Consider the following 27,336-nt stretch of genomic DNA (forward strand, 5'->3'; position numbering starts at 1 on the left):
CAGTATTGGAAATAGTTAATTTAAAGTTACTTATTAAATATGTGTCTTCCCAGACCAATGTCAGTAGTGACTAAGAGACAGCAGTTTGCCTCATCTTTGCAGGTGTGCAATCAGGTGTAGTGCCTTGGTCAATCTGGCTTTCCACAACTGAATCACAAGGGTTTTCCATTGTTTCCAACTTGCAGTCAAGTCCATTGTTTTGAATTTGAAGGTTTGAATTAAACTGACAATTCCTCCCTTTATGGGACAACACTGAACCAGTTGTAAATAAAAATACCAGCAAACTATTTTTCCATTACAATTATCTGTAAACCTGCATGTTCTCCATAACTTTAATAATTATTTTGCTTATTTTTCTGATTGACTGATTGTCTCTTCAGTGTTTCCTAGGTTTACTACCTTATCTTTAAAAGTTTTGGAAGGTTTTTACCAAGTAGACATTTTTGAATGATGCTTCTGAACAGAGATTTACTGTACTAAATCATAAAATTAATTCAAAATTTTCCCTGGTCCCCTGAAAAAAGTAAAAACAAGTGTTGATCCTAAACAGTTTGTAAGTGAAATAAAAACATACAAAGATAGAATGTGAAGGGAGAGTGAAGTTATATGACTACTATGTGCACTATAATGAGGTTGCTGAGTTACCTAGTCTTTGATTTCTCAGTTTGACTGTTTTCTTAAGTATAGATTATACTTTAAAATATTCCAAGGATGGAAACCAGAAAGAAATAAAAATAAATTTTCAGCATCGCAGAATAGCCACCAGCTCCTTGAAATTCAATGTTGCAGGTGAGAAGGATCTCACTAGGTTAAAAAAAAATAAAATCTGTTATTTAGAAATGAGATTAACATATTTTATGACCAGTCCTTGTCTGTGTCTACCTTCTAATTAGAAGCTGGTTTAAAGAAAATGCTCTATTGCTAAAATTGATGGAGAGTACAGATTGATGGACAGCATTCCTGGATGGTTATTATTGGTATTATTTTTTTTTCCAAATACTATATGGAAATATTTTAAAATATAAATTCTAATACATGCAATCAAGGCATTCTGATGTACCTTTCATGATATTTTCTAAGGTTCTAATAACCTTCATACATAAAACATACATTTGGCTTTCTCTTAATCTTGCATCTTACATAAAAATAACTTCCTAAATTAAAATCAAAGCCTCTCTTAGGAATTTCACTTTCTTTTTCTATTAAAAATACTCATGAGTCGCATCCATATCTTGCTTCTAGCATTGAGCTATAATGTAAAGAAAGTTTCCTCCACTCTTTAGGGACTGGTTCTCCCTTGAAACCTGGATAAAATCATTCTAATAGCACCTGAAGGCTCAGTAGAGGATAGTGCTTCAATTACAGGCAAAAATCTGGGCCAAAAAGGAACTCTTGGAGTTCTCACAGTGCTCATTACCTTTGGCTTTCTGCCTTAACAACTGGCATATACTACTTCAGGTGTATAAATGTTCTGTGTGGTTCTTGTGTATGCTCCATGCTTAGACTCACCTGGCAGTGCTTGCACCTCCTCTTCTGCTTCCTTTCACCTTGTGAGATCATTATGTCCCTTACATTTATGTAAAGTGGACTCAAAGCCACTTCTGAACTACAAGTCTCCTGCACAGCACCTTCCTCACAAATGTGTGAGTGGCCACAAGCAAAATTCCCTGCTGATAAAAAGTTGTGAAGCTGAAATAAACGCCAATCATATGAGTTTATAAAAATTTCATATGAGTTTATATAAAAGTTTCATATGAGTTTATAAAAATGACCCTTGTGTCTATTTGCCAGGGAAAAACATTTCTACCTCTCAGATGCACAAATCTAGAGAAATCCAGAGGATAAACTCAAACAACGTTCTGGTTTTGCATCTGGCATATATTAGTCAATAGTACATAATGTGATAATATAATAGAAGAGTGTGTGGAGGGATTCTAACACTCAGTTACCACATCTGTCTCTCTACATTATCATCATTAGAGTGTTTAGATGCAATTTATCTCCCCTTCCATTTCAAAGATTCATGTTCCCTCCAATGAACTGGGCATCATCCCAACCATGATGGGTTGTGTCCATAGGGGAACACCTTCACTTCAGCACCTGCTATTATCCATCATCAGCCCAGCAAGCTCTGTTTTGATCATTTGTATCTTTGCAATCTTTAGCCAAGAAGGCAAGGAGCTATGCATTTTTCTCTGATATGGAAACAAGAGAGGAAACTAGGGAAGAAAAAAATAAAGATATGTCCACTTTTCCACAGCTGACAGATTTTTCAGATCAGACATATGGAAATCTAGCAAAGCTGGACCCTGCTTCCATTATAATTAAAAATAAATAGAGAAGAAGGATGCTGCTGAGGCCATTGGCAAAAGTACAAGAGACCAAGAGTGAGTCACCAGCAACTGCCACAGTCTGATATTGGGCAAACCAACGTCTCTGTGTCCCAGATTTACAAAATAGCTTGTGCATTTTGACTTTGTGTTCCTTTGGGCAGGGCTTGGCTTTTATTATATTTTTTCTAGCATCCAGTATTCTGAGGCCCTAATCTCAATGAGGTCAATTTGGTTATCATAATACAAACAGTCCCATCTACCTCTCCACTCTCTGGTGTAGACCTTACAAAAAAAGCTGCATGTAAAAAGGAACTGAGGAAAAGTACCTAGACAAAGCACAGAATTTTTTCTTTTCAGATCAAAATCCTAAGCAAAATATCAAGTTGTGTCTGTTATGTTAGAACCTAATCACAATTCACTTACCGCGACTACGACAGAGTGGGGAAAATAGGAGGTGAAGCAACTCTCTTTATTGTCCAACTCCCAGGCAAAATCAAAAAAACCCTCGGATAATAAAAATTTCAGTATAATTGAGTCCCATCACTGTCATTTAAAACAAACAAAAAATGGGGCAGGAAGTACTGTTATAGTGTTCTGTCTGGTAACATGTTTTGAAGATGGCTATTAAAACATGTTTTGGAGGAAGGTACAAGGATCCCATTTTCTCAGTTTTCCACTAGGGAGAATAAAGTAGGATGGTCTGTGCCTCTGCCAGTCTCATCTTACTGGGATGTATATGTGGGCGTGTTGCCTGCAGCACGAGTTGGTATTCTCATGCAAACTTTAATCTAGAATACAGCCTGCAATGACACATCCAGTCCCAGTGTACACAGATGTTGGATACAAAAGAAGTCTAATTTGAATCAGGAGATCTGGGTTCTGTTAGTGACTCTGCTATATATTTCCTGTATTGCTCTAGGCAAAGCATCCAGGGCCTGGTCAGCCCCCATTTAATTCCACAGCAATCTTTTCTCTGGAAGCACTGTGAGCTGGATTAGACTTCTATCCTACCACTTTCCCAGGCTCTCCAGATTCCTCAATGGTACAATAATACTTGCTCACTCCATAGGTGTTTGATATGGCTTAAACTATTGGCCTCCACAGTGATTTGCTACTTAGGCATAGCACAAGTATGCAATTAAATTAAATTCTTGATTCAGCAAAAACCCTCAAACCTCTAGTAAGCTTCAGTCAAGTAAATGCATACTGGGAAATCTAGATCCTCTGCCATTAGGTGTCAATATGTAGTCTTAAATGTACAAAAAGGTAAATAATTTCAGTGGAACTATGTAGGGGCCTAAGATTAAGCACATGCCAAAGTATCTTGCTCAAGGCTGTGTTATCTATCATTAGCCATACACATATGCTTAAAGTTAAGCATCTGCTTAAGTGTATTTCTCATTCCCTAAAAAACTCATATGCTTTCTTGCATAGCACAAACAAACCTTTGAGTCTAGAAGATACTAAAACTAGTTTACATATGATTACATGAAATGTCACAAACTGTTTCTTTTACCTTTTTAATATATCTAAAGAAAGCCAGAAAATTTTGAGTTGTGTAGTCCATGCTAATTTCCAGATATCTTGCTAAGCCTTTAACCTGTTGCTTTTATATAACATTGAAGTCACAATACGGATCTGTATTTTGAAGTAATTGTGTTGGTGGTCCCTTCATGCCTTCTGAACATATTACAGTTAGCTAAGCAAACACACGTGACTGATTAAAAGAAGAAAGGGAACTATTTTTACAGGGACCATTAAACTTTAACTGCCATCTGGCAGGGAATGATTAGAGAAGATCAAAATTAAGGCAGTCAACACAAATACTGTGTGGATACCTCAGGGAATTAATGTGGATTGAAGACAGTGGACTTGTAGCTATGTTGAGAGACAGACAGAGAAGGAAGTGGTGAACACATCCTTTATGACTGCTGCCCTAATGGCCACATTCAGAGCAACAGGAGCAGAGAAAGAAGAAATCAAGAACACCTGGGAATAATCAGACTTTTGCTGTCATAAAAAGGGAAGTTAAAGCATTCTACAAGAGGCACACCATTCTTGTTCCCCAAAAAGTCAGGAAGGAAATGTTTACTGTGGATGTGTGTTGAAGCTGGCAGGTAGTTAATATTCAAATTAGCCTACTATCTTGACACAGGCATTTCAAACTGGGCGTGTAATGAATATTTTAATTGAATGACCTTACAAAACATGGACCTGTGGTTGATCTAACTGAACACTGGATGTCACTATTTATACACACTATTAGTCATTTTAGAGGCATTAAAACCACAATGCAGCCATGAACTGGAGCAATCCAACCATGGCTTCTTCTAATTAGCTATCTTTAATTATTGGTGTTTCAATGAGACAAAGTTTCCAAGTAACATAAATAAACACAGTTTGTTTTGCCCAGGTCCTGCCCTGCCTATGTTGCCATTAGGTGCTCCCTAACAAGAGTACCATGGCCAGCTTGACATTTTATGGGAAAGATTTGAGGTTTGGATCCAGAGAGTGTAGACTAATCCCAGACAGATTATAATTTTGTAACTCTGCTGGTGTCACTGATCCAGAACAATTAAAATTCAGCTCACTCAAAACTACAACAGCCCTCACATGGGGCAGCTTCTGGTCTGAATGCACTGGACTAGAATCTTTTCAACACTAAGGAGCTCTTGGTTTGGAAAAACCCTGGTTCCTCAAGTATCTGTGCTGAAGTTTTTCATTCCACAGCACTAATAATACACACCTCTTCTGGAACTCTGCTCCCCTTCCCTGAGGGACAGGTGATTTCCAAAGAACGTAATTATTTTGTGGAATTACTACTAGGAGCCAGGGGAAAAAAAAAAAAAAAAAAAAAAAAAAAAGAGTATTTCTGAGTCTAAGACATATGGAAAACAGATCAGTGCTAATGGTTCAGAGGGTAAGTTGCCAAAAAGACAATGGCAAGAGGACACTTGAGAAGAGGTAAAGATTAGGAACAATCTTTAGGAACAGTAAAGTACTCTGAAATGGGACCAGTTATTTTTGTTTCTTTAGCTCAACACAGTAAGTATTTTGAAATCTGACTTTTCAAATAGCACAGAAGCATATTAGGTATGTTTCAAAGCCTATGAAATCTTGTCAACTATACCTGATTAGATAAACTTATGCTAATCAACAACAACAAAAAGGAACAGAAATGTACCCATTACAACTCTGAAATGTACAGTCATTACAAATGCTTGGTAATTTTAGACTGGTTTTCTCAATAGAATTTTCCAATATGTTCATATGTCTACTTGTCAGCCTGCATCCTTGAAAATGTTAGGACCTTTAAAAATTTGACTTTCCTGCACATTCTGAAATGCAATATTATTTCAGGGAGATAAAAAAATATAATTAAAACCAGCCTTGGATGCTTCACTCATAAGGACAACAACTCTCATGATTTGCAAGAACATATTACTATACAGGACATGTGAACATGGTCTTTCATAGTGCCTCTATAGCATAGCATAGTATTGTTAAAACACTGGGGGGGCTGAGGGAGTTAATTTTTGTTTCTTTTCCACAGATCCTGGCTGGATAGCAAAATACCTAAAAGTCAGTAATCGTTACTGGAAATGTGTAACTGAAAGTATATGCTGGAAATAATCTGTATTGAATCTCATTTTATTCCAAATATTCCTTTTGGACAGTTATTCTGGGTAAAATATTCTTTTGCTTAATAACAAAATTATATGGTAAAGTTGAACATAGAGGGCCGTTCAGGTGTTTGCTCTTTCCTGAACCATTTCTAGCCTTATACAGTACATAAAAATTCTACTAACATAAGTCATTTGTTCAGTGGGGAAAACAGGAGTCAAGTGCAGCAATAATATATTAATATATGATATAATGCTTTATGAAATATTACATTTATATATCTTATGCAAAGCATTATAGAATATTAATTTGAATAAGCAGCATTAATTTTGCTGTACCTTTATGACACTTCAGGGCAGTGTGGGGACAGAGTATGCCTTATACATGAACCTGTCTAGACTCTGGAAAGGTGAAAAGCTGTGGTGCCAGAAGGCAATGCTCTATCATTCTCTCCTCAGAATATACTGTAGACACAAAGCAATTAAGGGCCACCTGAAAAAGCAGCACAGCTCTGGTAAAGTTCTGTAGTTTGTTGCCTCCAGCTTTGATGCAAAAACCTGTTGAGGCTGCTCAGAGTCTATAACAGCCTATGCCTCTCTCCTGTTAACAAGGTGCAGAGCATTCATTCTCCACATGCAAAATTCCAAGCACTGAGCCAAACTGAGAGCTACAGAAGACATTTGTTGATTTTTTTATAATGCCCACAAGCATCTACAGATGTGATCCCATGTAATGAAGCATGTGTCCTTAAGCTGGAATTATTTGCAAACAGCAGGACCTCCTGGCAAAAGAGATGCACTTGCTGTGTTATGAAAGCTGTCCCTCTAAAGCCATGTTTGGTTAGCACCTATGCCCTGTTGAAATTGGCATAGATAATTCTGTGTGGGAACAATGCCAGCACAACAGATGGGAGTGAATGCAGGCGTGCCAGAGAACCAGTATGTTCATCAAGACTGAGTATTAGGGACAGAGTCCTTTCCAAGAATTTAGAAAGAGCAGGCTGTCCAGAGCTTCTGTATTTTAGGTACAGAATATAAGATTATAAGATCTCTTTTGTAACTATGAGCAAAATCAATTACAGTCACTGCAAAACAGCTCACCTAAGCCATGCAAAGCATGACAGTAGTCAGCTGAATGAGAGCAACTGCATCTCTGGGCTCATACTGGCACCAGGTCCTGAAGTGCAGAACCCATGCACTGGGTCAAAATGATTCCACAGGTTTTCTGCTAAATGGTTCAGATTGAAGCATTTTTGGATTATAATGAATCTTCTTCATCTATACACTGCCTTTCAGGCAATGATCCCGAAGTAATTTGCAAATGTAGGAGAATTTAAACTCATAGTTGGAAGTCCTTTCAGTTAAGCAAATGAATCTTGCATGTATTAACAAGCTATATTCCCATCTTTCCTCCTACCAGGGATTATAAACAGGAGCTACGCTCTCTGCAGAGCGTGGAGGAAGACAAAGTCCTCTGGCACAGTCCTGGCAGCTCCATGTGTACCCTGCTTTTGCTTGGCAAAAATAGCCATAACAGATCAGTTATCCAAAACACTTATCTCCAAATGTGAATTAGCAATTCCTCTGTTTTTCTGAACACTGGACAGCTACATTTCCTATTTCTCTTTTTTGCCACAATATCCTGCCCAAAAAGACTTCCCTAGAATAACTTACATAATGCTGAAAAGCAGGAAGAACAAACAAATTTAACAAAAGTAGCTTAGGTACTACTGCTTCAAAATTACAACTCCGGTGTTGAAATTCACCCTGTATAAAAAGATGGTGCTTTCAGAAGAGCCTCCTCTCATTTTGGGTTTCTTCAACTTCAGCAACCAAAATTTATTGATACTTTTGGAAACACTGGCTCTAATATGTCCCAAGTCTTGTCTGTCTGTGCTGTTCTCTGGATCTGTGTCCCAGAAAATGTGTCCCATATGGAAGGCATAGTAACTGGGTTGCTGACGTGTTCTAACCAATGCAGCTGATAGTGTCAACTTAAAGCTGAACTTTGTTTTCTGTTAAAAATGTTTTTAATACTATTGGTAGGAATAAAAAGCACTGCTGAATTTATTTTCAACTTATCCATTGATACTCTGTAAGCTAGAAATCTGTATGTGTGTTACCCAGTCAACTGAGTGACCATTTCAGGTTACCAGTGATTTTTTTGCAATATAATGAAGAGGAAGTCTGAACTGACCTTGGAAAATACACAAGTCCTCTGAGTAAGACACCTTAGTTAACAGATGGCCTAAAGTAATTCATGAAGAGGTACTTCCATTCTGAAGATTCTGAATTTTCTGCATATTTATAGTAGTTACTTCTGTTAAACATCGGTGCATTTTTTATTCTTTTCCTCAAAAAAACAATTAAAAAAATACTGAGTAGATACATAATGATGATTTTGAAATACTGGAAAGCTCACCCTGAAAGTGGTGGCTCAGGTGTGTGTGACAGATGTGAAGCATAAAGTGAAATTATTCATGCTCCTAACATTTCCTTTCACCTTGAGTTATATTGCTAATACAAATAAATATTACATTAAAATATGTAATGACAGTTTTTTAGACAATTTATAATTTTGCTGACATATAAGATGGTTATTAAAAATACAGGATTATCTTGCACCTTGTACTATGCTGGGGTTTTAGAAAGGGTGGCTGTGTACATATTTACATATTTACACTGTTGTACATCATCTTAAAGCTGAATGTTGGACAATAGGGCTTGTTATCCAGAGCAAGAGCAGCTCTACTGGTCTTTTCTGGCAAGGCTGCCTTGGAGTCTAGATCTCATTTTCCACCAGAAACCCCTCGCTAGGATAAAGGTGAGAACACTTCTTTTCCATGCTGAATTTCAGCTGTAGCAGAATGGTTTGCTTCTTGACAGCACCCCACTTCAATGGGTAATGGCTATGGCAGTAGTAGACCCTATGTATATAATTATAGTGATATTTAACGTACATCCTAGAGATCCAAGTATGACATGACAAGGATTATAAAGATTTTCTATTTGAATTTCAACTCTTGGCTGTATTAGCATACTTTCAGAATCTTGCTAAGCATGTGCATGGTATGATGTCTGTGGCTAATGCCCTCCATTTCTAGGACTCAGATGTTAAAACAGTAGCTCTACTTTTGTTAGTTGCCTACAGCTTTCTACTTAAAGGACTTGTTGAGGCTAAAAGAAAGGTAATTTTAAGCAAAAAATAGCTTGGGTAAATACCATGGGGGACAAAGATCACTCAAGAAATAGATAAACTTTCCTCTGAAAAGGAGAAGTTAATAATGACAAGAAAATGTTTTATCATCTGCTTTTCTCTTCCATCACTTCCAATCCAGCCAACTCAGCAATTAAACTCCCAACATTACTTATATCAAGATTTGCCAATTGCTAATAATCAACAAGGTAAACTGGTACTAAGACTGTATTACCAAGAGAATTTCTACTTAAAGCAGAGCCATCTAATAATAGTTTCACTCTTTCTTCTCAGAGCTAAATTTGTCTAAATATTCTGAAGCATAATAATTCTGCTTTATATGTTTTCTTTCCACAAGCCATTGCTCCAGTTATCTGAGAAGACCTATGCAGTTCTGAATGGGAAGATTCAGTGTCCTGGTTGTGAATGGAAGCAGGAGTGCAAGATACCACACTGAAACATGGCCCAGGCTGTAAAAAACACTGAATTTGTAAATCAATATCAATCAATGCCCTGCAAAGTACATCATAAATCTAGAAGTTCTAGAGACATAACCCTGAGATAATAATAGCACCTCACATTTTAAAACATTTCACAAACAGGACAATCTCAGGAGGCCTTTGATCCGATTTCATACTTGGGGGCTCTTCCAAAAATTAAGGGTTACTGGAATATATTGGTTTTCCAGTAGCATCTCCTCTTCAAAACTTATTTTTAAAAAATACTAGTGCCAGTGTGTGACATGCTTTGAGGTAATAACCCTCTACTGGGATATAAAATTTAACCTGAAGGAATAGGCTTCAATCTGGAATAAGAACTTTTTATTTAGGCTTTGGACAACAGAATTTCTCCTTACTAGCCCAGATTTCTCCTTCAGCAAATATAGAACAGACATTAATCTTTTATCAGTTATTAATAATAGAAGTTGACTTCTGACTGACTCTTTGGTGCAAAGCACTGTGGACATACTAATTTATTCAGCATCATAGGGGATTTCAGTCATTTATTTGAACCAATTTGCAATTGCTGAAATTTGTCTGTACCAACCCAACCCTTCTCTACCGGCAGAGGTGCCAATTTACAGGTACTGTGCCCAGTTTCCTCAATATTTGCTTTCTGGACAGCAAACTGCATAGATATAGGACTTGATGTATCTCTTTCAGAAGTCACAGAAAATCTGCCATTTGTTTGCAATTCCTGTTCTGCTGATACTCATATGTTGTGACAATCCCAGCCAGATAGAGAAGATTGCAGTTAAATTTGGGATTCCAAAGGGAAACTGCTTGTCACTGAAGGGCTGATCCATTGCCTGTTGTACCCAGAAAATTAGCTCCTTGCCAGTGAAGATGAAACAGACTTGCTTTTTTAAAACTATGTTCAAAATGACTGTGAGAATCTTTATGGTGCTAAGGGAACTCTTCAAAAGGCTTGGGAAATCTGGGATGATCTTCTCTTTCCTTTCTGAGAAAGGAGAAAGCCACATGAGGAAACCACAGCTATTGGTCACTTGCTGTTCTTATTTTCCTGTCATAAACCTGGCTCAGCAGGGGAAGGCTGTGGGAGTGAAGCACAGCAGCTCTTTAGGCACCATGAACTGCTCAAAGAGCTGCACTGCATTTTCTTCACCAGAGGCTAAATGGGGAAGAAACCTCCTGTGGCAACCTTGGCTACTGCCCACAGGCATAATAAGTCCTGTCTGGAAGTGATAGTTGGAAAACCAGGAATCTCTTCTAAGAAAGATATTCCATGCAGAATAGACTTTTGGGAATGTGGGGCACTTCTCTTCAGTGCACTTCCTTGGGGATCATCAGCAGGTCAACCAGGTAGGAAACTACCTGAGATTAACTGAAGCCTTTTTTTAAATTAAGATCTGCTTGAATTAAGGTGAAGTTGGTCAGCAGAGATAATGACTGCTCTTCCAAATCCTGAGAGCAACAGCTCAGTTGCATTTAAAATACAGTATCAGCTGTTATGCAATAAAAGCAACAATATACAAGTGTTTTGTGGTGGTTTTGATGCTGTTCAGATCCAACAGCTTCCAAATGCATTTTTTTCCCAAAACCTTCCAGGGTGGGAATCGTGACAGAATTACAGAATGGTAAGGGTTGGAAGGGACCTCTGGAGATCATCTAGTCCAAGATAGCACTTTCTTTATGAAAGAAAAAGGGGCTTATTTGACACTTTTTAAAATCCATGCGATTTTGGTCTGTGTGTAATGTCCCATTACAGGAGGGTAATGTCCGCTTTCTTCTCCTTTCAGAAGAGCTGTGGGAAGATCCATTTCATGCCTGAAGGCAGAGACCTCTAGGTTCCCAACAAGAAAACATGTCTCTAACTGCTCTACTTACTTGTATGAACAGGCAAATTTCTGTGTTGCAAACAGCCTGCTTGCTGCTACATTTCCTAAAGGAAGTCCACTACTCCATAAACAGTGCACTTTGTATGCTATTATACAGCAACATGTTACACTTTGCTCATTCCACCAATAGGGCATCCACATGTGCCATATGGTCTTATTCTTGGTGCTGGAAATATTTGTTACCACAACAGCATGTAGTTTGCATTTTTTTAAAGTCTAAAGTTCTGTCTAACCATTAAAAGGTTTTGCCATTGATACTTATTCCTTATTTATCATTTGTCTATGGAAGAATCACTCAACAGGCACTGCTGATCTGCCCATTCACCTCAGTTCCCAAACAATGTAAGATGTGAAAAGAAAAAAAAAAAAAAAAAAAAAAAAAGGTAATTTATAATCTCTTTTGCTGGCCTTCAGAGATTCCCTTCTTGCTGCTCTACTACTAAGACTCTGGATGCAGCCTGGAACCAAACCAAACTTGCAGTTGGGATAGAGGCAGAGAGCAGAAATCTGGAAAACTGAAACTGCACTTTTGCCTTTTCACCATTGGACCTACAGTTCAGTGCAACTCCACTGTACCTGGGGATCAGAAGACACTCCAGGGTAAGTTATTAAACAACATTACAGCTAACATTAGTATGCAGCTGCTGCAAGTGCCTATTGATCTTGTTTGCTGGTGGGTGCTGAAGTTGCTGAATGTCTCGCCCATGTCACCCGTGGCTTAATGAGCAACTGCAACATTAACAAGTGCGTGGAAGTTTACTGGAGGCCAGCAGCCAACCCCTAAGATGCTGTGCTATTTTCACTTCCACACAACGTACAGATCCTCCTGCCCCATCAGTTTGTAGCATGCAGGCTATTTTAGAATTTAAGGTTGGTTTTGTGGCACAGATTGTATACAATAAAAGTTTTGCAATAATATGTTTACCTGTGCTTAACCCCTAGTGTGGATTTTTCTACGTTTCTCGTAGTTGACATTAATGCTACTAACAGCGGTACCTCACTGCTAAAATAACCATTCCCCGTATCAAGTGAAAAACACTGAAGAACACCTAAGTGATTAAAGCGGCAATTTCGGGAACATACGCACAGCTCAGTAATGATGATCTTGTTCCGGTTAGGCACGACTAAAAAGGATTTTATTACTTGGGTGTGACCCTGCCCGTTATGCAAAGATGTCTCATTAGATAGTAAGGATATTTTTAACACTTCAGGGGTCCTCCGGCCCCCCTGTTTCTATCAATCTTGAGACAGTAAAGCGTGGCCGGAAAAGTTTCAGGTGCGTTTCTGGAGTTCCCGAACGCCCCGCACCCTGCCAGCAGCAGCAGCAGCTCCAGTCAGAGGGGAACGGTCCCGGGCAGGTGCTTTGCTCTGCCTTTCCCCTTCCCTCTCCAGGTAGCGGGGTCTTCCCCGAGCCAACCGCCCGCACCCATCACGTGCTGCGATGGCGTCACGCCTCCTTCCCCTCAACAGATGACGCCATAGCTCTTTTAACACTCCCCACGTTAATAGGCTTTGCCCACACCGGCGATCGCTGCCCTGCCGGGGCGAGGCGACCTCAGCCACCGCCTCTCCTTTCCGCAGACCCGCAGGGTGCCCGCCCGCGCTGGCCCCAAACGCGGGGTTCCAGCGGCAGCGAGGCCTCTGTGCTGCGTCTGCTGTGAAGCGCCGGGTAACGGCTCTAACGGTCACACCAACAGTCCTAACGGCCCATGCTCCCGGTACCGGTGCCGCTACCGCGCCCACCTCCGCGGCACCGCGGCCTCGCACAGCACTGGCCCCACCCCGCCCCGCACCTCCGCCCCCGCCGCGGGTCCGGCACAATTGCGGCTGCGCGGAGGCGGGGCAGGGCGGGGCGAGTCCCCGCTCACCCCCCGCCGCTGCCAATGGAGTGGGTACAAAGTGACCTTGGCGGGGGGCTCCGCCTCTTTCCGCCGCGCTGCATCCGGGAGCTCGCCCCGTTCCCCTCCGCGCCTGCGCAGAGACAGCAGCCCGTCGGCTCGGAGTGCGGCAGCCGGAGCGGGTGAGTGGTGGTGCCGCGCCATCCGCCCGCATCGCCGCTCCCGCCCGCCGCTGCGGCCTCCTCACCCTCTCCTTCTCTCCGCAGAAACACCGGATTGTTGTCACCGGGACGCCGCCCGCTAAGATGTTCGCCTGCGCCAAGCTCGCCACCTCGCCCTCCCTGGTGAGTAGGGGCGCCCGGGCCCGCGGCGGGGGGGCTGGGCCTTCTCTTAGTTCTCGTCCTGGGCTGCAGCGGGGGCGGCGGCGGCCGTCTCGGGGCGGCTGGAGGTCGGGCTGGTCTCTTGAGCCCTGCGGCAGGCCCTTAGGACGAGCCTGGCCGAGTGGTAAGGGTGAGGAGTGGGCGGGGGGCAAGCTGCGGCAAGGCCGCGTTCTTCTTCCCGCCTCCTGGCTGGTGTGGGCCAGAGCCCTTTGCCAAGGTGAGGGGCCTACTCACACCGGCGGTGGCGGGGAAGGACGGCGCAGCGAAAAGCTCTTAGGCCTGGTGCACTCTGCGCCTTGCTCTAGGTCAAACTCCAGCCTGTTGCTTCCCTACACAAGGCCGCGACTTTTTGTCCTTGCAGAGGCAAGGGACAATCCTTCAAAATGTCCTCTCTAGCCTGCAGAACGCCTTTGTTTTCATGGTAGAGGCATAGGTTTCTCCTGCAGAAAGAGCTTTGTGCAAGAGGCGAAATGACCTTAGACTGCTGGAAGCCCAAGGACATATGCAGGCCTCTTGGAAAGAGGATTCATTCATTTATACCTTACTGGATTTAAAGGGCTAGGTTTTGTCTGTGCATTTAATAGTTTTAGAATTCATTTTGCTAGCCTTTTTTTTTTTGTTGTTTGTTTTACCATGTATATCGCTGCCTGCTGGTCTGTCTGACTGTTTTGTCGTGTTTTTCTACATTTTCTCTCAGTATAACACATGTACGGGTTTATTGAAGGATGCACCTCTTCTTCGCAGTTAGGTCTTCTAAAAACTGTGCTATCAAATTGCATGGCAGTGTTCGTTTCTGTATCATTTATTGTGTCCCCACCTATGCAAAGATTGCTGCTTTTCAAGTAAGACTAACGGCTTAGTAGTTAATAGCCTTAGAATCTTACAGACTATTGCACAGAAACAGTTGTGATCAAATGTTTCTTTTTTATAGTTTTTTTCTTCCTATTGCAGATCCGTGCTGGATCAAGAGTCTTGTACAGACCACTTTCGGCATCTGTGTTGTCTAGGCCAGAGGTCAAGAATGGAGAGGTACCTTATAAACAAAATTCTGTATCTTCCTAAATTACCTGGTGAGCCTAAATGTCCTCAACCTGGAGTTCACTTGTACTAACTCAAATATATATATATATTGTGAAAGTTGCTTTAAATCAAACATCTAATAATATTTGTTGCTGTCTTGCTGTCTCCCATGAGAAGTTTTTCCCATTTAAAGTTGATTGTTTTGAGGTGGAATAGGTAACATTCCGAAGTTTTTAACAGTTAACACTTCTATGGTCTTGCAAGAGGAACTAGACATTGGGTCTAACAATGCTTTTAAAACTGCAGAATAACACTTTCAGAGGGGTCATAGAAATTGGTCTGTGTCTGAATATAATGCTTTTTCATTTTTTGTTTTCTTAGGGCAACTCAACACTTAAAGGGGCCCAAAATACTGTCTCCCAACTAGCACTTAGAGAATTCCAGACTAGTGCTATCAGCAGGGACATTGACACTGCTGCCAAATTTATTGGTGCTGGTGCTGCTACAGTAGGTGTGGCTGGTTCTGGTGCTGGTATTGGAACAGTCTTCGGTAGTCTAATCATTGGTTATGCCAGGTAATTAATCTCTCTTAAAACACTTTCAAATTGCATGCAGGTATATTTTGAGAGAGTGCTCTCAGATAAGCTAAGTTGCAGTAAGGATGCTGGTACTGTAATAAACACTGTTAATGATTAGTATTAATGATAAACATGGCTAAATAGTGTTATAGGAAAGTAGCATATTTATCAGGACTGCTGTATTGTTAAAGTCAGAACTTTGTACACTGTACCTGGAGAAGAGACATGAAAGACATGAAATCATTAGACTTGGTCAGTGTTTTGGGTCACTGAAGTCCAGTATTTCAGCATTCAGTTCTAGAACTGAGTTTAAAATCTGGCCTGAATCATTTCCCATATGAGAGGGGAGGATAAAAGAGAAACTGGAGGAAACTGCTTATGAGCAGTTACTATTTGTATGCTTTAGACTTAGATATTTAGAAATGGATGCTTAATTCATTTTTCTAACATGCTCAGCTTGGCATCTCAGAATATGTAATAACTGAGTAAATATTCCTTCTAGAAAACTGAAGAGGGTGAGGATTTTATGTAGGGATGACTTTCTTCCAGATATGCGTACAGTGTTCCTGCAGCAGGAATAATTCACATTAAATGGAGGAGCAGAGCTGACACAGGCATAAAAAAGCTTTACTGAAGCTTTAATGTTCTTCATTACTGTTGGAATCAGTTAAGATTAGTAACTCTTAAAGGTTTTCAAGCCCTGCTGAAGACAAGCTTGCTTTTCATTTGAAGAAACAAGTGTTTTTAGTGAAAAAATATCCTTTTTTTTTGGATTTGGCATGAACATGCCAATAGGAGATTGTAGAACAATACTTTATGGTATTGTGTTGAAGGGTTTTCTCTTCCACACAGTCCTTGGTGGGATAATTGCATTTTTGCAACAAATAGCTGTGTATTTCTCTTTTTTTTTTTCTCTAGATGGTTTCAGTTCCTTTACTTGAGAACTACTTAAAACGTTGCACACACACTTCCGTGAAATATAGTTCTAATGTCACAGATGTGAAATAAATTTATAAAGTATAGTGCTCATAGTTCCAAATTGCAGGATGTAGAGAAGGCAAGTTCAAAAGCATATGTGAATGTAGTCATTAAAACTGCTCATTTGGAAAAGCCATATGCAATCTGCATAACCTGAATCCAGTTTTAATTACCAAGTCATTTGTCTTTGGTGAAATTCTTGCTAAAAATGACTTAGGTTTATTAGATTTTCCTGGAGTCTGTGGCAAGGAAATAAGAGGTTCTGAATCTCTCAGATGCATTGAACTGTATGAAAAATACCTAAATTGTAAAGATAAGAGGTCTCACACCTTCACTTTCTTTTAGAAATCCTTCTCTGAAGCAGCAGCTGTTCTCATATGCTATCCTGGGATTCGCCCTGTCTGAAGCTATGGGTCTCTTCTGTCTGATGGTTGCTTTCTTGATCCTATTTGCCATGTGAAAGGAGATCTGCCTGTAATTTTGGCATTGGAATGTAACTGCATTTTATGGGACTCCCAGAATGTTGGTGTCATGGAAATTGATGCTATTTCCGAAGTCATTTCATTAAAGATAACATCTTTAACTGTCAACCTGTTGCCTGCATTTATTATCTCTCTCACTAGGATATCTGGAAGATAGCATCATGTCATTCAGTTGCTGTGCATTTCTCCTGATAATGATAAATCACGTAGGACTCTTAAAACAATGACTCCGAGTCAAATATTTTATTTATTAATGTATATATAGGAGTGTCACTTGCTTGTTAAGTTTAATGTGGCACATCTTTGAAAGATCAAAGGATACACAGATTAAATGTGAAAGGCTGTCCTGATGGCCTTTTTCCTTCACTTAATTCAAACTTAACCAGAGCTGTTTCTGTGTACAATGTTTTGTTTGGGTTTTTTGTTTTTGTTGTTTTTTTTTTTTTCCCCCAGGTTACCTGGCATGTAAGGTGTTCTGGCACCCCTTGGTAGAAGGAGCTAAACACAAATCATAAACAGTGATGGGGAAAGTTTTCTCTCTATAGTCAAACTATAAATCTTGATCACCATGGTAAAAAATTTCTACTTTTTTCTGAGCAGTGTCCTGGCTAAACTAAACGAATGACTGGTTTAGATTTGTCCAAGGCATTTAGTGGTGGCACATTGATATTACACATTTACTACATTCTTGGTATCATACAATTAAAAGGAAGAACTTCAGGACCCTAATTTTAAGTCAGGCTTGTGTTATCTCCCCAGTTCTTTCAGGAGCAGTAGGATCAAACCCCTTTTTAGTAAAAAATACCTGCAGTATCAAAGGCTGCCTCTCACAATATCTGTCTTTTAACAATCTAAGTACATTTATGTTCTACACTTAGAGCAATATATTCTGCTCCTACATAGTAATCTAAGGAGGGGTTAATAGCATCTCAGACTTCATTCAGAATAATAAAGATTCAGTCGTTCAACAGAAGAAGCTGAACTGTGGAAGAACATGAGCAGGTGTGGTACAGGCTGTTGTCTTGCTGTTAAAAGGCTAATTACTGAATTAAATCTAGGAAAATGTCTACTCTAAACTGCCTATCCCTAGGGAAACGGATAAATTACTCAGATCTGTATAAGGTGCAGGTAAGACTTCAGTTTTCATCTGAATTCAAACAGTTTCTCTTCACGTAGTCTAAATTTGACCTAGCATGAGAAGCTGCTTTCCCTGCATGTTGTTAGATAAAGTCTTCTCAAAAGGATTAAAAGTCATCATGGAAATCCTTACCTATGTCTGAGGTTTAAAAGTGTAGGTTATGCAGCATCATAAAATATTAATCCCTAGCACAGCATGGGATATGGCTAGGCCTGGAAGTGGGTTTTTTAGGGGGTGAGGGAGGAGTGGAAGTAAAACACATTGCAGCCATCTTCCATGTGGTCTGTGTCCACACTAAACCCAGTGTGGGGTTTTTACTGAATTTACTTATCCATTCATTAAAGTTACTCTGTCACAGAGCTGACATACAGTGCATTTGCCCCGGTTGAAAAGCAGATATACTCAAGTTTATCATATAGTATGGGCTAAAGCTTTGTACTGCTGTCCTTCTGGTGGGTCATGGACTTTGTGCAGGCATCTGAGGTGGCAATCCATGTTTCCTAATACCAATGGACTAGTGAGTGAACTAGCTTAATTCGTGCTTCAGATTTGTATTCCACTGGAATTTGGCTCAATAAGGATCTTCAAACTTGCCTTGGTCTAGTCCAGCTATAAATAATAATATTTGTTTACTTATAAAATGGTTCTGCTTGAGTTCCAATTGTGTATTTGATGTAGAGAGGTATCTGGCTAAGCTGCTGCTCCGTGGGCTCCATAGGAAAGTTGCCTGATTCACCATGACCTACTCGAATCAGCTGTGAATGATGATTTCTTGATTTTACAGCCCATCTTTTCCCATGTGGTTCATCCTATCAACATGTGCCCTTTTTCTGCCCTGCCAGAAAGGCAGCAGACATCTCAGATGCCCCTGTGTGTATATATGTAAAGCCTGTCTGTTTCAGTAGTAGCATCTCCCATGTTTGTTACTTTTTGGCTCACTCTTAGACTGGTGAACGTGGGCTAAACCTAAGCAAAATTGCCATTAGGTATGTCAGCCTTGAAAGAATGGGATCTCTGTGTTACAGATAAAGATTAATCAAGGTCTTTGAAAGCATGGCAACAAACCTTCATGGAGGGGATTATCCACCTAATAAGCAATAAGGGGCTTATGAGCAATGAACAGATTTTCACATCTGAACAGTCACAGGGCACGTTGATGTCCTTGCTCTGTTTTCACTGCTCTTGAAAAACAGAAGCTCAGTTTCAGTGGTTACTTGAGCACTTCAACAGCACAGTCAATTTGAGTGGTTTTTACAAAAAATTATCTCAGTTTCCCTAAAACGCCCCCAAAAGAAATAACCATTGTTGTGTAAGACAGAAAACATTTGGGGTTTTTTAAAATAATTCTTTGCAGTGATTGGGTAGCAGCAAGCTATCAATATAAATAAGACTACATTAAAAAAATATTTTTCATAGGTCAGAGATGCCTGATACAAATTTCTATGAGGTGATACTCTCAGATGCACTTTCCTGAAAACCTTTGGCTGTTTTTTTTTCTGATGTGAACTATGCTGACCTCAGAGACTTGTCAGATCTGGATGAGCAGTGATGTAGATTGTCCAGATCCAGAAATGGTGTTCATGTTTCAGTGTTGAAGATGGAGCCAGCTGGAGCAGAGATCTTCATTGTTGCTGAGTATCTACTCTGCTGGCTGTTCCACTAGCTCCATCTTTCCACCTGTGATCGTGATGTACACAACAGGGTTATCCTAGCTTATAAGGAAGGAATGCTTATGTTGCTAATAATGTTCTTAAACTATTGCTGCAGGTAAAAGTGATTGAACCTTTCCATCCTGCTGCTTTCCCTCTGATCATGTTTCTTGCACAAATTTCAGCCTGAGGAAAGGCAGAGAACTTAAACTTCAGCTCTTTATCTGGGACTGATGCTGCCATGTGATGGTAGATCTAAAAGTGCTGAACAGTACTTGTTCCAATACAGCTTAGTTGTTGAATAAAAAAGGAACCAAGATCTTTGTTCTTCTGTGTACTATCTCACATTTGAGCCCTTCATAAAATGCTTACAGTAAAGCATAATTCCACCTCTAACTGAACTACTTTTAATACAGTGGTTTTATCCCACCTTTTATCAAAGAACTTTGTGAAGCCCACCAAAAATTTACAAGAAATTGCATAGACTGTATCTCCTTTTGCAAGTTCAGAGAAACTTGGATGTAATATAATTTGCTGGAACTAGTACTTTGTTTTTAGAAGTGGGTTTTTTATTATTCAGTCTTGTGTGCTCAAATCAGTGTTGGAACAAGACAGTCTGATACACAGAATGAAAACACAGATGCAGTTCAGAGCACATACAAGGTAAGCTGTTGCCATACATTATTATGGTATTTTTTTAAATTAATCAAAAATGCTTCTAAGTTCCTTCAGTGTAAATTTTATATGGTTCCTTGTACAGTGCTGCAGCATTTGTGACACTGTTAGGTAAGGTGAATGTCTAGTGGAAGTATAATTTCAGGGATTCACCCAGTTTCTGCCATGAGGTGCAGTGGACAGAGACGGGGAAGCCAGAGGCATAAATACAGCCCGTGCGCCCTCTCGGAGGACCGATTATTCCCAAACTTGGATGTGACAACCACATCCAGTGCTGTCACTGGGCAAAGCCTTGCAGTGGTTTGGTCTTTACCCGCGTTCTGCTGCCTCCAGGCGCAGCAGCTGCCCGCCCTCCTTCGGAAGTGTCAGCAGAGGAGGGGGCTTCCCCTCCGAGCCTGCCCGCCCAACTCCATCACCCGCAGCTTCACCCAACGCGCGGGGCTGCGCACGGACAGCGTTTGCCTGGCGCTGGCGGCAGATGTGTTGTCCACGTGCGGTCCCTGGCGGGAGCAGGCGAGGAACTGGGCACCGGTGCAGGGCGGCCAGAGAAGCCGCTCTCCCGCCGAGAGCCGCGGATCTGCCGCCGGTGCGCGGTGCGGGGGGAGCGGCGCCCCTGGGTTCCCCCTCCCGCCCCGCCAGCGGCCCCACCCTCCCGCGCCGCTTCCGCCCTCTCTCTCTCCCGCGGGCAGCGCCCAATCAGCGCCGCGGTGACGCCCCCGCCCCGCCCGCCGCTCGCGGAGATGTCAGAGCAGCTATCGCGAGAAGTGACGGAAGCCTGTGGGGGACCCGGCTTTTAATGTGTGGTTCGGCCCGCGTTCCCGGGTGAGTTTGTAAACACCGGCGCGGCCCGGCCCGGCCCGGCGGCGGCTCCTCCCTCCGCGCTGCGGCGGCGCCCGAGGGTGGAGGGGCGGGAGCGGCCCCGTTCGGCAGTAGGCGGGAGATACCCGGGAGGCAGTAACATGGCGCCGCCGCTCCTCTCCACGGCAGCCCCCTCCCCCACCACGGCCTGCGGCTCCCGCCGCCCCTAGAGCCGGGGCGGGGCGGCCCGGTCGGCGCCGCGGAGACCGTTACCCGCCCGGAGGTAGGGGTCCCTGCCGGCGCCCGAGGAAGCGGGGCGGGGAGGCGAGTGGGAGAATGGGGCCGCAGCTGCCGGGAAGCGGGCCGTCTTGCGGGGCATCGCCGGTACCGGCACGGGCCCGGCCCGCCGCGGGGGCGGACGGTGAAAGCGAGGGGGAGGGTGAGAGGAAGCGGGCGGCCAGGCTCAGCCTTTCCGCCTCAGCTCTGTTCTACGGAGGCCTCTCCCTGCATCCATCTTCTGCTCTGAAGATCCTGGTCCGCGCCCGGTGCTGGTGCGGAGGGTGCCGAGAGGGGTACGGAGCGGGAGGGGGGAGGGAAGGAGCAGCTTTCCTGCACCAGAGGGAGGTGTGGGTCTGGCTGGGATCTGGGCATGGACGGGGGGCCTACGGGAGCATTTGCTCATTGACTTTGTGCGTTATTGTGTATTATGCCTCTCAAATTGTTTTAATAAAAGGGCTTTGAAGCTTTCACGTGAAAAAAACACATCACAGACCCTCAAGTAACGATGGCTGCTAGATGTTTTTTAGGCCCAAATGTTTTATGCCACAATGCATCTTGATGTTTAGTGCTAGGGGATGTGTTTTCTGCCATGTTGCTTTTGCAGTCTTAATCATCCTGCAGTCTTTTTGCATCTCTGTTCTTGGAGTGAGATCCGTGAGAATGTTTCTGTGTCCTGTCCGTGCACTCAGTGTCACTCATTTCCTTTTTATTATGTTGCTTCCTACCAGCCATGTTTATATTCAGACAGTGGTACTGTCACCTGTTTCCTTGCACTAGAATGAGAAAGTCTAACAAAGCTGGAAATTCTGAATCATCTGGTGCTTTCCAAATAGTAACCCTGAGTATGACCAAAGTGTACTTTTTTATCTACCTTTTAAAATTAGGCTTTTTTGTTTTATACCTTGTCTTATCATTCTTATGACAGTGAATGTCATGTCCCAAGCTCTTCCTGAGTGTAAAGCTAGAGTTAATGAAAACAAAAGTTCCTGAGGTTAAGGTCATAATACTGCTAGGTCTCTGCTAGATGCTGAACTCATCACCAGCTGATAGCATGAGGAGAACCCTTCCTTGAGGTTGTGGTCTTCTGTAAGTGTCCAGTTGTTGTTTATTCAGTCTTCCCCTGAAACATCTTAAGGTCTATTAGTGGACATGCAGTTGCAGACATAATTTCAGAGAGACAAACTGTGGTCAAGTTAGGCATCACTTGAATTCTCTTAGTGTTTATAGTTCTGCATTCCAGAATTAAAATTGGAAAGTTGTCATTTAAATGCAAAAAATAACTTTATTAGGGGCTGCTCATAATACATTGCATCAAAAGAAATGCAAAATAATAAAAAAAAAACCTTAATGCATACATGGAGTGAAGCAGCATGTTTTTAAAATTCATTACAGGTTTATGTTTTAATACTGATATTGCATAGTATTGCAATAATTGCTTAATCAACTAGTTGAGCCTTCTTTCTTCTTCATTATGTAGTTGATATTTCTGTCTCAAGTTGAATTCTAGAAATACAAACATCTTTGGTGTGTATTTTTCCAGAAACTTCTAGAATATGCAGCATCTAATACAAGGTGCATTCAGGTCTTAAATTTAATCATACATAATTTTATAAACAATATTGGTTTTCATGCTACTTTTGTTGTGTGGCAGAGGACCATCTGAAATATGGTATTCTTTTGAATCTTGTTTAAATAATTTTTGAGGTGTATCTGCTACCTAGAATTCCTTTTCTATCATCAGCTATTTTTTTCTTCTACTATTGATAAGTTTAAACTTACAAATGCACGCTTATATCTCGGAGGACTTAGTAACTTTGAAAGTTTGTGTGTTATTTCTAGGCTCAACTTTTTTTTATCTATTTCTTAAAATAATCTTGAATTCATGTATAGAAATAATACATTCATTGTTTTCAAAGAAGCAGATATAATTCAATACTCTTCACTTCTCTGTTGGAATAATTAATAGATTTCAAGTTATCTTTGTCCTCCTGCATAACTTAACTACATTTGTTACAAATCAATAATGTGCACTCTAAGGAGGCATTGTATATAGTTAGTGATAGAAATATGAGTCAATATTTAAGAATTATGCAATCAATATTTTTTTCTAGTTTATGCTGTACTGGTTCCAGCTTTGTTCTGTGTCAGTTTCAGTTCACCCTGAGAACTTGCCCATTAGCTTCAGTTCAGATAGGAGCTTCTCTTCAGTAAATTATTAAGTAAATATTATTCAGTAATTATTACTCAGTAAATTATTCAGTAAGCAATATAGTATGCTTACCTTTTTAGGTAAATGCCAGTGGTCATTTATATTATTCCTAAAGAAAGAAAAGATCATGCTGTTTCAATGAGCATTTGGAATCTTGCAGTGGGTTATTTATGATACATTTTAATTTTTTTAACTTAAATTCTTAGTTATGGTATTCAATTCAGGGATACAATCTGAGAAGATGCAAAAATTAATTAAACTTTTGCTGATTTTTTTTTTAATTTGTTGCCAGCAACGTAACAAAATGAGATTGGATTTCTTACACTTGTCAGATTGGTGGACAAAATTAAGATATTCAGACCTAGATAATTGATCTGGGAAAGGCAAGTCCTGGTATCTCTGTAATCAGATTGTGAAAAGATCAGTGGAATATTAAACTGTTTTTATTTCTACTCTGAGATTCATTGGCCTTTCACTTATCTACAAGAGGTGTATTCACACAGCATGAATTTCCAGTAAGTCAAAGATAGATCAAGGCACCTCTGAAAAATAATGTTAGGCCTCAGGACTTTTCTTTATTCCACTAATACTTTTGCTTTACCAGAAATGCACCTTCATGTGGAAAAAACCTGCTCCTTCAGCAAAGCTGAAGTAACTTAATTGCTTGGTTTCTCAAGGTGTGACCAGCTGGCTAACTGGCTGTCTTGTTCTTATTTAAACTTGTTGAGTCTTTGCATCTTTTTCCTGTTGTCCAGATGCTACCCCCTTTATTTATAGAATCTTAGATAGATGGAGGAAGGTATGGAATTAACTTTAGACACCAATTACAAGTAATTAACTAAAAACATCAGGGAAAAACAGTGTTTTACTTTTTTCACAGAAAAAAATCGGAGAATTATGCTGCAGACATTACATACTTTCCCTTGATCCCACTTTCTTTATAAGCATTAAAAAAAATGTTTTTGTTTTTCAAATTTTTCTCCTCCATTCACATAATAATTCAGTTTTAATTTTGGAGAATGCTAAATCCTATGGCATTACACAAATAGAGTAAATCAAAACACTTTTGAAAGTGAACTTTAATGGTCAAGTATTAATTACACTATTTTTACTTCACCTTTCTTCTTTTGTTTTATAGGAAACTGAAAAAATAGCTGTTCCCCTTCCTCCAGGTAAGTGGATTTTGTCCTTTAATATGCAAGTGTTGTTTTCATTTATTTATGTTACTTCTTAGCTAGTGGTATATTCTACATTCTAACTTCTGACTTTTCATGAAAACAAAACTTGAGAGTCTGCCTCTATAGAAAATTGGAGAAATAAAGATAGGTTTAAATGTGAGAGGTGATTAAAATTTATTCTGTGCAATGTTGTATCTAAGTGCTGAAAGAATAAATGTTGTTGTGTTCACTTTGATTTGCTTTGATTCATTTGGTTGTATGAGAGAGCCATCTCTCTTTATTTTGAAGTGTTTTAATTTGTAAACTTCATTTAAAAATTTTTTTTCCTCATATAAGGGGACATGTCTATCAAAACTATTGTATGGAGTGAAGCAAAACACTAAATTCATCTCCTCAGGTGACTATTAAGACAATGTTATTCTTTGCTGTTGCAAATATATTTAGTCCACTTGGCCTTACTTTGAAAAGTTATGCACTTCAAGTAAAATTCTTAAAATTGATAAAGACTTGAAAATGCTGACCTTTCCCTTTTGTGCTTCAGCTTCCTATTGTAAAATGAAGCCTTATAGTAAAATCTTAAAAAGGGTATGCTACCTAAGCAATTAGGCACTATGATAAGACCTACAGAAAAACTTACTAAGAGTTAATAATTCTGTATACAGGAAGGGTTTGTGCCTTGCAGTAAAAAGGGGCATAATCCCAGATCAAATGTAAAGAATAAAAGGAAATGTTGAATAGGCACGATGGATCTTAAGGAAACGCAAACATCCGTAGGAAAATACATCACTGATAGTGGAACTTCAGCACTTGGTAATGTACTGCCCCAGGAGAGGCTTGATGCTGATGTACTACTATAATTCTGATTTGTCTCCATGTCCTAATACAGGTTTTTTTCCAACTTTCTCGTTTTTTTTCCAAATCAGAATATACAGCTGTTTCTTGAGTCAGAGTCAGTGACTCAAGTGGTCAGTCTAGCTGCAAAACTTGGGTTTGCATTGCTTGTAAACAGCAGTAGATCAGGGAGCTGCTGTAGCTGGCAGACTGTCCAGGCTGGTGGGGTGACACATTTGTGAGAATGTGCATCTCTTTTGCTTGCTGGCCATTAGAGGGATGTTGAAATTGAAAACTTGGGGATTTGTTTGTTTGGGGTTTTGTTTGTTGTTACTTTGTATATAGTGTCTCATTTCTGTGTTCAGTTCAGGCTGTTTTTCATCCATGGTGTTTGTGTCTGCCCTGAGGTAAGGAAGGCAGTCTCTGTGTTGCTGCAGTGCTTAGAATAAGTAATTACAGGATAAAACTGCACAGCCCATGAGCAGTTAGTGCTTAGTTAGAGATCTTTTGGCACACAGCATACTTTATAAAGGCAAAGTGTTCAAAAGCTACAATTCTGATGAATCTTTCCTAGATGTCTGTGAAGAATTATTTCTTTCTCAGTAAATTTGGAAAACTGTTTATATTTTAAGCAGTTATTTAATTGTCTAAAAGAAAAAAAAAATCAAGTGTTGTCAGTTGTGTTTTGCGTGCTCTGTATGTAGGGAATGAAGAGAAAACAGAAGAACCTTTGCCAGTAAACTAAGCCAACAAGGCATTGCATAAGTCAGTGTACAATTCTGTTCTTTTACAGATTGTCTACAAGAAGGCATTTTAGAAGCAAGTCTCAGAGTATGTAGTGATAGTGCCCAGAAAGTGTACCAAAGATGTTTAATTAAAATCTTACAAATATACACAAATTATTGTTGAAGCTATTTTTGTAGTGCATTTAGATAAACATTAGTGTGATGTTTATAGAAACACCTTTCTTTTTTAAATAAGCATGCCATCCTAAACATTAGCAAATTTCTTGCAAACTTTTCTTTTTCTATATAAATATTTTAAGTATGTATATATACTTATTTGTATATTTTACAGTACTATTTACTTTCCGTAAGTGATGAAGGAGGCTTATGAGATTTAAATAAGAGTGATGGGAAAGTATTTTACTTTTGCATTGAAAGTCTGCAGCAAACAAACACCAAAAAATGAGATTACTTTCTGATTTCAGTACAAAAGTTGGTTACACTGCCAAGACTGTTCCATGGTTTTCCCATGTTCAGCTCTGATCCTATTTCTCAGTGTAATTCAAAAGAATTCTCTGTATGGATTTCTTTAAGCTACTAAATGCTGGAAGGCTTACAGAAGAAGGTTGCAGATCAGTGGACTGTGTTCACTGAACTGTACATTTTATCTGAAGAAATAAGTGACGCTAGGATTTCACATTCAGATTGGATTTCTTCAGGGCCCATCTTTTTCTGTGGGACAAGGTGCTTGCTGTTGCCCAGTTAAGAGTCCAGGGGGGCTGTAATTAATGACTAGTGACTGAATTAGCACTTTACATACTTGAATTCTCATTTGGTAGGTGGGTAACATTTGTCAAGGTGTCATTTCAGTTGCTTTTCCGAATATCAGGGAAAGAGTATTTTCTAAATTCTTTGCTACTGTGATGTTCTCTTCCAAAGCAGTCAATCACCAGTAACCTTTTGAAGTCAGTGGCAATCACAGATTCTCTGAAAATTTGCCTTCTGTGTTTTAGTCTTGTTACTCATATCAGGCAACAATCTAGAAGGAAAAGAGGAGGCAAAGAATG

The 27,336-nt window shown here is 40.3% G+C and overlaps 2 protein-coding genes across 8 annotated transcripts in view; both read left to right on the plus strand.

Moving 5' to 3' along the window:
* The first annotated feature begins 13,383 nt into the window (after nucleotides 1–13,383).
* On the plus strand, nucleotides 13,384–16,895 carry ATP5MC3 (ATP synthase membrane subunit c locus 3). The gene is made up of 5 exons (XM_071747289.1): nucleotides 13,384–13,531; nucleotides 13,616–13,693; nucleotides 14,681–14,758; nucleotides 15,131–15,324; nucleotides 16,651–16,895. Exons 2-5 carry the CDS (start codon nucleotides 13,655–13,657, stop codon nucleotides 16,763–16,765), a joined length of 426 nt encoding a protein of 141 aa, XP_071603390.1. The 5' UTR covers nucleotides 13,384–13,531; nucleotides 13,616–13,654; the 3' UTR covers nucleotides 16,766–16,895.
* A 4,086-nt stretch (nucleotides 16,896–20,981) lies between these two features.
* The window catches only part of ATF2 (activating transcription factor 2), a 41,617-nt gene continuing 35,262 nt past the window's right edge, over nucleotides 20,982–27,336 (plus strand). For 3 of the 7 annotated variants that reach the window (XM_071747290.1, XM_071747294.1, XM_071747299.1), the window contains exons 1-2: nucleotides 20,982–21,071; nucleotides 24,674–24,707. The gene's annotated coding sequence lies outside the window, so the exon portion shown is untranslated. Of the gene's footprint in view, nucleotides 21,331–21,389; nucleotides 21,620–24,673; nucleotides 24,708–27,336 lie in introns of those variants that run through there. The other 4 variants (XM_071747291.1, XM_071747295.1, XM_071747297.1 and 1 more) reach the window with 4 other exon arrangements.

Source organism: Heliangelus exortis, chromosome 6 (assembly GCF_036169615.1).
Source record: "Heliangelus exortis chromosome 6, bHelExo1.hap1, whole genome shotgun sequence".
In the NCBI taxonomy this organism is placed as follows: domain Eukaryota; kingdom Metazoa; phylum Chordata; class Aves; order Apodiformes; family Trochilidae; genus Heliangelus; species Heliangelus exortis.

Coding starts and splice junctions, on each gene's coding strand:
- ATP5MC3 (XM_071747289.1), top strand. CDS start 13,655: ATGTTCGCCTGCGCCAAGCTCGCCACCTCGCCCTCCCTG. Junction 13,694..14,680: donor TCGCCACCTCGCCCTCCCTG/GTGAGTAGGGGC, acceptor TTCCTATTGCAG/ATCCGTGCTGGATCAAGAGT. Junction 14,759..15,130: donor CAGAGGTCAAGAATGGAGAG/GTACCTTATAAA, acceptor TTGTTTTCTTAG/GGCAACTCAACACTTAAAGG.